At 29.2% G+C, this 12,151-nt stretch overlaps 1 protein-coding gene across 1 annotated transcript; it reads right to left on the reverse strand.

Annotated features, from left to right (window-relative positions):
* Positions 1-6,552: 6,552 nt before the first annotated feature.
* Positions 6,553-6,787, reverse strand: LOC114733177 (EPIDERMAL PATTERNING FACTOR-like protein 4; the record flags this gene model as incomplete). Its single annotated transcript, XM_028920585.1, has 1 exon — positions 6,553-6,787. A coding segment is annotated over one exon (189 nt), but the record flags the coding sequence as incomplete, so codon positions are not given.
* Positions 6,788-12,151: the final 5,364 nt, after the last annotated feature.

Genomic DNA, 12,151 nt, shown 5'->3' on the forward strand with positions numbered 1-12,151 from the left:
TATGTACTATCTCTAATCATTAATGTAAGATCTAATTAACTAATTTAAGAAGAATAATAAAGTTAACTAAATTACTTTAAAATAACCTTTTTTTAAAAAAAACTAATTTGTCTAGTTTATAAACTGATATATAATCTAGTAATACACAATTATTTCAGAAAGATCATATAATATATTATAAATATTAAGAATCAAAACTAGTATTTTACACGGAGAAGAAGATAAAGAAGAAATATTGGCCATCTTTATTTGTCACAGCCATAAACTCTGTGTAAATATCTATCTTTTTATAAGATTAATTATTATTAAAAATAAATTACAGATGGCCACTTCAACAAATTTGAAGTACTTTTAAATAATAAATTTTGTAATAGAGAATTTTATGGCAATTTTTCCTAATAATAATGATGAATTATTTATCTAGGCTGTCGGATTGATGGTCCCGTGTTTTGTTCTTGGGGTTTTAATTTCGTGAGAGACATATCCATCCCTATTATTTTTAACAGAAAGTGAAAGGACTGACATGCCACCACCGAGTTGTATTTGTTTTATATATGCATTTACGTTGCTTGTGAGAAGCCAACAAAGATAGATAGGGACACTTGGGGAGAATGCGAAATATATCCTACAATAAAGTAAGTTCAATTTTATTGATCGGATCAGTAAATATTTCCATAAGTATTTTGTTGAATTCTGAGACACGTTTTTGACCCTAACAAAGTCCTAAGATTAATTTATCTAAATTTTCATTTGAAAATAAAGTATAGTGATAAGAATGAATTATTAAATAATTATTCTACACAGCAAACAATATCACTTCATATCAATAAAAATTGCAAATGTGTCTTCCAACTCACTTCATCAAGTAAAAAAAGGGAACCAAATAAGTTGATTTAACCGAAAAACTGATGAACTGGCAAGTGATTCATTTTGGTTTGAGTGTTGAACCGGCTAATAATTAAACCGGTATCAAACTAGGATGATCTGATAAAAATTAGTGTGAGCAAGTAATAAACCAATTCGGATGATTATATTTTTATTGGACTTTTTTATTATTCAGTTTCTAATATTTCAGTCACTATGTACTTGAATAAAACTTATAATAATTATTGAGAAATCATGAAAATCAAAATTCTCAATATTATTTTATTTTATTATTGTTATAATCAAACTATTATTTTACTTACTTATATTTTGTTATTAGCGATTGTTAATATTATTATTTTGTAACTTTTAATTAAATTATATTATGACCTGTTTGATTTCAAATTGATCTTGATATGACCTACTGAGTTAGTATTTATTCTGATTTTTTTGTTCATTGCATTTCATAACTCGTGTGATTAAAAAAAAAGAGAAAGAAAAAGGCATATGGCTTGGTCGCTGGGATTTCCCCACCCTCCTCAAGTTAAAAAAAGCCGCCGAATCAGACTCCGGCGCCGACTCCACCTCCTCCAATAGTATCTCCCTTCTCTGCTTCTGCACTTCTTACCGGCGGCAAATTCCAATCATGCATGCTCCTCAATCGTGAATCGTCCAAGGTTTGTTACAATCGTTAGGGCTCGTTTGGAACCGCAACTAGAGCCTTTAGAAACATTTTTTTTAATTATGATATACAGAGTATAAAATAAGTATGTTAAGAAAGTTTTGTCTTAATTTATAAAAAAGTGTTTATAAGTACTTATTAAAAGTAAGTCATCACATAGTTTTCACTCAAGTTTCTATAGTTATTAGATCCACTAGAAAAATAAAATCAAAGTGCTGAATGTATCATATAAAAAATCAAGATGTTATCAGATATATCTAAAAAAATAAGATCATAACATTGCACGCACCTTTATCCTTCTTTTTATCCATATTCTTTGATAGTATTTATCAACGAGTCAGCATCCTCTTCGTCTCCTTTTGAAGAAAAGGATGGCAAATGAGGCCACTAAATGGGGGGCCATTTTAACGCCAAGGATGCACAATCATTGCATTAGCTCATTGTCATGTGTATGTGTCAATATATATATATATATATATAGAATTAAAATGGTGTATAAGAATAGTTAAATTCTTTTAATTATGTTTTCCAGATTTATAACTTAGATGATTTGCTGTGAAAGTTCACTTTTTCACGGAAGGCTGTGTGCATTGTGAGACACCCAAGGCACAAAAGCTGTATCTGAAAAGGAAAAGGGTGCTATGTGATTTCTGTATTGAGGGGAAAAAAAAAGAAGAAGGAAAACTAAATGCGCATCTAGTACTTTGTATGTATCTTTTTTTCCTGATATAAGTTTGAACATGAGACCTTATCTAAGCGTGACGGAGGATATTGCATTGGGACAACCAGCTATTGACATCTTATATATTACTTCTTATTCTAATTATAAGAGTCAATTGACTAATTTAAAAAAATTAAAGAAAAAAGTTAAGTTAGTTATTTGTAATAAATATGTGTTGTCTTTTTCTAAAATATCTTTCCTAATTAAGTATTAGTTAGAATTACTATTCCTAGAAGGACTACCTTAAGAAAAAAATATATAAATATGAGAGACAAAGGGGATTGGGGTTTTATATTTAGGACCAAAATAAAAGTCAAACAAGGTCTTATATTAAGGACTGGAGGTAGTACTATCTGGATCCTAAATATAATATCTAATTGATTAATTTGAAAAGATTAAGAAAATTAGTTAAGTTAGTTATTTGTAATAAATAAGTATTGTCTTTTCTAGAATACCCTTACTAATTATGTGTATTAGTTAATATTACTATTTGATAAAATATTTAACATGTGTAATTATTATAAGGATTATTTTGAAAAAAATAGATAAATATAAAAAACAAAATGGATTATGATCTTATATTTAAAACTAAATTAAAAATTAAATTAGTTCTTATATTAAAGATCAGAGGAAGTACGATCTAATCATAGAGGTAAATAAATACTGTCATTTAAATTTGCTGAATTTTTTTATCAGTAAAAAACCTTAATTTTTTTAGAAAGTCAAACTTCACACTTTATTACATAAGTGAAAAGGAAAAAAGAGTTACATTTGAAGAACCTTTATTTCCCAATATTCAGAGGTGGTTTGGCTAGAAGTAGCAGACAGCAGAAATTAAAACCGCTGGAAAATAATAAAATTCGTCCTCCTCAATTCATTAAAAAAACAGTTTCTAACAGTTAAGTCTCATATTTCTTCTCTTGAAACTAAAGTACAAAGGATATTTTTATTTTTAAAATAAAAAATACTCCTTTTTTTTTTCGAATTAGAACCCCATTCTCATCACGCCACTAGGCCAAGGGGTCTTTGGCTAAAAAATTCTATGCTGATTCTTAAAAACTAGTTAGACATCCCAAAAATAAAAAAAAAAAAAAAACTCAAATTTAAATTTTTTTAGAAATTTAAATATTTTTAATTTTTAGAAGTTGGATCAATAAACTGAACTAACCAACCACTTACGTATTTTTCAAATTTAATTTTAAAATTATAAAATAAAAACAAATTGAAACAATATTTTTATCTTTAGTAGTAAAAATAATATTATATCTATTTAAAAATATTTAGATTTTCGAAAAGTTCAACCAAACGATTCCTCAGAAATAAATCAAATTACTTTTCCGTCTGATTGTGATTTATTATAAACTATGTTGTTATTATTAATTCACGAATAAATGGGTAATCCAGACCGGCAAGAAAGATATATCACAGAAGTGACAAGCTGTAAAGGAAATAAAAAACAAAGAAAAAAACAAATGTACTTTCTCTTTCTGGATTTTTCTTGATTTTCTCATACTGCTTATTATTACTGTGGAGCCTGCTGCCAGGGCTCAATGCTACTGTCCTTATTTTCTGTGTAAAATTCTATCTATCAGAATTTGATATAATGTACAAGCCAATCGCAAATGTATTTGTTAGATAATTAATTGATATATATTAAAAAATAGTTAAACTAATCATTTATAACAAATGCTTGTAGATTTTCCTAAATTACTCTGATTAATTATTACCCCTACAAAAGATAGCTTGGTAAATACTCTCCCCAATCCTTTCTACAAGATTATTTTAACTAGATTACACTGTTTAAGAAAATGCTTAAAATTAATCAAAAGTAAGAAATATATCAAAATTGACCCATTTTTTTTACAAGTATATCCTTATTTACTAAAAGGGCAAATAAGATAGAGAAATATTATAAATGAGATAAATGATAAAAGAAGAGAAGGAATAATGACACAAAAAGAAGTTGGAATTTTCTAAATATCAAATAAGGAATGTCAACAAAAATTTGTTGTCATTTGCAAATTCAAACTTGTCAATACCAAATAAAGTTGTGTTACCAAATTTGATCTAGGATTTGTAATTTTCAACTTTTTTTCTGTCATTCTCCCAAAAGAAAATACGGTATCAAAAAAATATGATAAGAGATAATAGAAAACTAATTAAAGACAAAATTGGTAAAAACGCATTTAATGTTCAGACACCTCTAAATAGGATACTATAAATAAAACAAGATTAATTCAAATTTTGGGATCTTAGAAAAACAACCAAATACAGTATAAATTTGAGAGATAAAGTGAATTAAAATCTTATATTTAAAATAAAAAAACACTAATTAATTCTTATATACTTAGGATCGGAGATGGTAATTAATAAGGATCAAAGAAAGAAAATGTAGACTGATGTTGAATCATCACACATAAAGTAACCATTTTCTTTTTTTTTTTTATTTTTGGATCAATACCCAATATGCATGTTTTTCTTCTCCTTCTCCTTCTTCTTATTTTTGATTTTGGGGAGGTCCTCGTGAAGGAGACAGTACTGAGGAGGAGGAGACATATCATATGGCTGCAATTATAATTCCCGGCAGAACCAAACAAACAACTATTTAATACTTACACTTCCCATATCTCACACACACACCCACACCCCCACAAACTTGATTGATGCACCAAAATAAACAGTGACGCTATATTATGGCACATTGTGTGTATAGTAAATTCAATCAGTACAATGAACGATCAATATCATTACACACATATACATTTATATATATATATATATATATATCAAGAATTTGCAACATTTGGATTTGACCTATTCCCTCTACCTTCTTCAATTCATTCACAGTTCAAACCTATATATGATAACACAGAAACCTGCACATCAAAACCTATTAATTTTTTATTTTAGTGCTGTAGTCAAAGGAAGACAAGTCATGTCACTCCTCTTTTTATTATTCTTTTTTCTCAAAACAAATCATATAATTTTTTTTTTACGTCGGTGAGGAAAATTGATCAAATAATATAGAGTTTCTAAAAAGAAATAATGGAAGGTCAAAGAGAACATTTAATGAAATTATTGAGCAAGATCTTCTGATTAATAGTCTATTTAAAAAATTAATTGTTAATAGAACTCGACAATATCATATGATCTTTATAGTTGACCCATTTAATGGATCGCTGTTGAATATATTTTTTTGTTCTCTAAGTATTATTGTACTCCTCCGGTCTATAAAATGGGTTCTATATTTAGGATTGGAAGAATATATAATTTAAAAATAGATTTTCTAAACCATTTTGACCAAGTCAATGTACAAATAATTTTACATCAAAGTGCGCAGGCATAATAATTTTTTAACATTTAAGCCTAAAATATGATACGTGTGGAATGAATTATACCATATACACTATTCACAAAAACTTTAACAAACTACACTATTTATGAATCTCTATACAACATACAAAACTCACACTAATTAAAATAATCTTAAAAAATTGCACAGACAAATTTTGAGAGTGTCTGCTTGAAAGCCAAATAGTAGTTTTAAAAATACTTTTATAGTATACAGAATAAATATATAAAAAAAAGAATTTTATCTCCATTAGCATGAAAGTATTTTTTTAAAGTACTTGCTGTTTCACCTAAACACCCCTTTTATATGTTATAGTATTGACATATGTAGTGATTGATTAATACTTTTCCTGTCTTTAATATATATAATTTGCACTATAAAACAAATTTTATATTAAGAAGTTTAGGAGTATTATGATACAAAAGTGGAAATTTGCATAGAGTGAAGAAGAAGGGTGGTTTTAAGATGTCCCTCTTGATAATCTCACTCAGAATCTTACATTCCCAACGTTTCCTTCTGTCGCGCCTCCTCACAGAGATCAGCAAAAAGAATTAATTTTTTTTTAAAAAAACCCAACATGCTAATAAATAAACCTCGTAATAAGCTAATAATACACAATAAATCACCTTTCACTGATTCACATACGAGACTGTCACAATAGTAAAATAATAATAATAACAGCTGTAATCTAATATACATACCGTGGATTCAATCCACTCATAATCTCAATCTGTTAGTGTCTAACTCCTCTATTTCATAATAATAATAAGAGGAAGAAGGTAGGAGTATATATATAGTGTATATATATCTAAGTTCTTGAACTGTCTTGTCGTGGCTGTGTCAAGATCGAGATCATCAAATATATATATCAGATACCAAAATGGAGAATTTTGAATTTTCTGCGATATGACGATAATAACAAGAAGCAGAAGAAGAATTTTAGCTGTGCTTCTTGTGTTCTTGGCGTGCACTGTTCAGATTAAGGCATGAAAAGCTTATTCCCGCATTTGCAGCGCCAAGCTTCTGGATAGTACTCCAGCGGCATGCTCACACCCGGTTGGACCGGCACGTGAACCGGTTCGCACGGTGAACACCACCCGCACTTGGATCTGCACGACGGCGGAAACGACCCTGGTCCGCCGTTTCGTTTCTGATCTGCCACCGTCACTGTTGCCGCCGTCCATGACGACCCATTCTCCTTCTCTTCACTCTGAAAGTAGTACTGCGACTTGAAACCTCCCCCACCTGAGAAAAATAATTTAAAATTTTTTTCTGAAATGTTGATCTTCCTAATCTTGCTTTTTCGTAGAAATGGAAAATATTCAGAATTAGGTCACAAACTAACAGTAAAAAATTTTGGGGGAAAAAAGCATCACCTTATTGTATAGTTAAAATAATAATATAAAAATTAGCTTTTTTAGTGCTTTTGACAAGTAATAATGAGGTAGTTCCTGTATATTTTATTAGATTTCGGAGAATAAGTAGATGGTTTTGTTTATATTAATAAAATTAAGAGTAAATAAAACCAACAAGTTTATCAATTGAACTTAAATGATTATATACGTAAATTCCATATTAATCATTATTTTGTGATATTAAGTTTATTATATTAATTCAAATGAACAGTGCCTTGAGATGTTGACTGAGATGTGAAAGAGTAAAAAAGCTAGAACTCATAAAATATTCACTAAGTACTCCAAAATCGAAGTTAAACAAGTGAAGAATATAGAATACTTACTTGGTAGGGGAGGGAGGGTTACGGCTGAAGCAGAAGAGAATAAGAGAAAAGTGAAGGCCGTGAAAGTTGGTATGCGGTGGCTGTGTTGGTGGTGGTGGTGGGCGTTGCGGCAGAGAAGACGGCGATGAGGCGGTAGGCCCATGGCGGAGGACCGAGGCGACGAGCGGTGGGGGAGGGACGGTGAAGAATTTGGGGGGGTGGGGGAGACAGAGGGCAGATATTTGCGTGTGGGAGAAAAGGTCACAAGTCAAAAGACATATTTGAAGCAGAAGAAAGAGAAAGGAGAAATCGAGTGAGCTTGTTTAGCTGAGACTTGGGAGAAAGAGAAAAAGATCACCAAATTGTAAATTGGGTCATATTTAGTTAGAATAAGAATACAAAATTGAAAAAAAATCCCCTCAAGTCACTAAAAATAAATAGTTGAAAAAATAACAGAAAAAGAATCATAAATCCGCTAATGTCCAAAAGATGTATTGAAGTTTTATAATTTCACTCAAGTGTTGAAACATGTAAGTGGAGTTCTAAAATTTGGTTAAAAAAATGCATGCTTGGCTAATGAGACTTTTTTTTAAAGTGAGGGCGTTTTGTTTTTTCTATTATTTTTCATAAATCTTTTTCGAGTTAAAGATTCATATTTATCTATCTATATCTATAATTATCACAGTAATTAAAGTTGAATAAAATTTTTTATTAATTAAAATATATAAACTGACGCTTAACATTTGCATAAAAAATAAATTTGTTTGAGTGAGTTTATTATTTGTCCTTTCCATTTTCTTTTTTTTTTAAAAATGATTGTTACCCTTTTAGTTTTTAATGTAAGACCAAATTAATTAATTTGAGTAAATTAATGATATTAATTAAATTAATTAGCATGATATGTTTTTCTTGAAATACTCTAATCATCTTTCTTAATTTCTTTCCTCTATTTCTTATTTAATTCTTATTGAGAGAATATCAATATAATTAATTTGAGAAAAATTAATAAATATATGAAATAAGTCTTACATATAGAATTAATATCAACTCTTAAATTAAGTCATATATTAAGGAAGTGTTTGGGATCTTCTAAGAGCAAAGTGTTTTCACTTAAATTAAGGTATAACTTTTCAGTCTTCTCACATATTTATTTTATATGCTGTAAAATCATTTTTAAAATCATAGTTTTATTTTCACCTAAACACTCTGTAAGTTCGAAAAGAATATTTTGTTCGAAGAATTTCATAACCATATGGCCATATTGCACTCCAATCAAGTATGTATAGTAAGAGTCTCTTTTACTAAGAATTTGCATGCGTGTGTGTGTCTGTACTGTGCTGTCCTTAGGTTATAATCAATGTGATTATTTAATTTATATGTATACTTTATGCATAAATATACATATACATATATTATGTACAATAATTTTGAAAAGGCTTAAAAAGGTATTGAGAGTGGGCCCTACTATAAGGGGCCACATTCCTGAATGATTGCGATGCAGTGACTGATTGGTAGGGTTTTATTGAGGGGGATCCATGTGTTGAAACTGATCCATCGCATGTCTAAAAATTGAAAATCCCATTTGTTTTTTTTTAATGAAATAAAAAATATTACAATAATTATAAGTGTATCTCATTAGTTCGCCTAGCTGGCCCTTTTTTCCTCCCCTGATATTAATAACAACAGGAGATAACCCATGTAGTGTTTTTTTTTCAAAAAAAAAATTCGTTGAATTTTTTTCAGTGTTATTGAAATTATTTGTTTAATATGCGTAATTATTTTTCCTAGTTTTTTGTCCCTTATTTTGCTTTTCTTGTTATTCTCATCTCGCACATGTATCATCGGTCTCACTGGGCATATTAATTTTGGAGGAGATTGAATTTTGTGGGCCATGGTGTGTAATAGATTGACTATTCTTCACCTACAAGACAAAATGATGAGAAAATCGTCTGAAAAAGAAATTAATTAAAATTTAATTAATCAATATCCATAGCAAGGTTCAATGAGTGTGAAGATTGAAGATTAAACGGCTTGGTATTTAATTATACTCCCTGATTGGTATTTACTCATACTCATTATACTCATTGATATAAGAATTACATACAATTAATTTGAATAGATTAATAAAAATAGTTAAATTAATTATTTGTTAATAAATAGGTGCTATCTTTCTTAAAATAGTCTTACTAATCATGTATATTAGAATGAGAAAATTTTAACATGTGCAAATTAAAATAAAGACTAATTTGAAAAAATGAATAAATATAAAAAACAAATAAATTGAGATTTTATATTTAGAATCAAATTAAATTTCCACATAGCTCTTATATTAAATATTGAAGATACTCCTCCGGTCCTAATTATAAGACCCAATTGACTTATTTGAGAAGATTAAGGAAGTAAGTTAAGTTGGTTATTTATAATAAATAAGTGTTGTCATTCCTAAAATATCCTTGCTAATTAAGTATATTGGCTAAAACTATCATTATTAGAAGGATTATCTTGGGAAAAAATGCATAAATATAAGAGACAAAATGGATTGGGGTCTTATAATTAGGACCAAATAAAAAGTCAAATGGGATCTTATAATAAGGACCGGAGGAATATTATTTATTGACGACACTCAGTGCCTATTTGGGTAATTGGTTAAGAGATGAAAGTTCAAATAAATCCCTTTAAACTCAAATAACTGATTATGCGTTCCATTTATCCCTTTGACTTTTTTTTTTGAAATCTTGATAAATAGTAATGATAAAAAACTAACATTAATCGTTAAAATATTTAACATTGACTATTAAAACTTTAAACGGTAAAAAGTACTATTACTATAATTTTAAACCTTTAGGGGTAATTTTATACCCAAAATATTTTTTGGATGCTCACCTCTTATGAGCAAAAATTTTCGAGACAAATTTACATCTTCATCCTAATCTATATTTGAAAAGAAATGGTACAATAAGCATAGCTAGTTCGGGGGAAAAAAATTAACGTGGTAAACAAAGTTTTGCATTAAGAAATAAGAACCAAACCGAAACCCTTTAATTTATAGGAAATTACAGTTAGGAGCTGAGGGGTTAGGGCCATTAACCGTTACTTTATGCATTAAGACTTAGGTCACTGTTTTCAAATTGCGTAATTACGTCGGATCAAGCAAAAACAAATAAATAACATACAATAAAATAAAAATGAATTGGTGACTTCCATACTGTACTAGTTTTGAATAAATTTTGACCAAGTTCAGGATCTTTGACCAAGAGTTGGCTCCAATGTTTACATTACAATGTCCGTTCCATGCATAACTCGGACTAGGAATTTGAAAATTGGATATTTGACCAACTGTTGTCATTCAGATATGGGATTTGTAATTTTTTTTTTTGGGGGCTTATCTCCATTCCCCATTGATTATATATGTATATATATGTGTGTGTGTATTAAAGAGGGATTTCCGTATGGAATAATTTTCAAATGAGTATTTTAAATAAATTAACACATATTTTTAATAAATAATTAACTTAATTAGTTTTCTTAATATCTATGAGCAATTATTTAATGCTTATATTTAAAATTAGGAAAAATTAATTTGAGAGTTCTTATAGTTTTGCTCCATTTTCTTGCTAAAACATAGGTATCCTCCGGTTAAAGACAATCATATTCGAGATACTGTCGAGTACTAAATGTGAGTATTTTTCCTAGCAGGAATTCAAACTTTGTTTCATTACATTGTGAGAGATTAGTCTCTTTTGTTAGATCCAATTGGCATTGGTGTTTTGCTCCATTTTGAATTAGCTACGTCTCTAAACTTATTTTTCTTTCTATTAGATCTTTTAATTTTCTTCTGTCTTCCTACTGTTAAATATGAAGTAACACCGTTATAATTTTCTGTCACTGACCTTGAAACATTTCCTTCTCTCTCCTTCTGCCATAAACTCAAGTCGACCCAACTCTTCTCTCTCCTTCAATCATTCCTCACCATTGAATTCATTTCCTTCCTCTGACTCTGATTTCTTTTTTCGCCATTAATAATTATTTTCTCTTTTGCATATGATGAAAGCCCAGAAACATGGTCTAATCAAAGTGACAACAACTAAAAGTTTAAAATCTAAAATTAACGAAAGAAAGAAAACCCATCAATATTAAAACTCCAAGTGATCAATCCTAATGTACAGAATAAATCTTCTAGGTGGATCGATCATGAGCTGCCACCAGCATTCAGCAGCACTCAATATACTTGAACACACATGATCAAATCTCAAGTTCTACTTCTCAGGAGCTCATCAAGATTCTATCTTCAAGAGGGGTGTGGATGGATGGGGATGGCAATGGTGGGCTTTGGTGTGAGCAAGAGGATAAAACTTAGCTTTGCTTAGAGGGAATTCAATGGCTTTGCAGGAGGCAGGAAAGTTGCAACACTGTTAATTGATATTTACCTGTGGGGATTAACGGATCTAACCTTGAAAAATTTAAGGATTCAATTAAAAAAACTGAAAAAAAAAGTTCAAGAACCTAATTCAAAATTAAGCAAAACTATAGGGACCGACCTGCAGATTACTTTTCCCTTAACGTTAAAAGAAACATGTCCTTTTGGAGCAGGATGCATTTTTTTATTATTATTATTAGACATCAACGCATGAAGCGAGAGGCTGATGAAACCAGGTGCATTTTTGCACAAAAAGGTACATTTATAAGATTTACAGTAAATGGCATTATTAATATATTATAAAAAAATTATCCAACAAATACCTATTTAGAAAATGTATTACCCAATAATTTTTTAATTTAGTATTTTATGTTTTTATCCATTAAAAAAAGTATCAG

Source organism: Neltuma alba, unplaced genomic scaffold, assembly GCF_004799145.2.
Source record: "Neltuma alba isolate B1F8T4 unplaced genomic scaffold, ASM479914v2 tig00012981_pilon, whole genome shotgun sequence".
Classification (NCBI taxonomy): Eukaryota; Viridiplantae; Streptophyta; class Magnoliopsida; order Fabales; family Fabaceae; genus Neltuma; species Neltuma alba.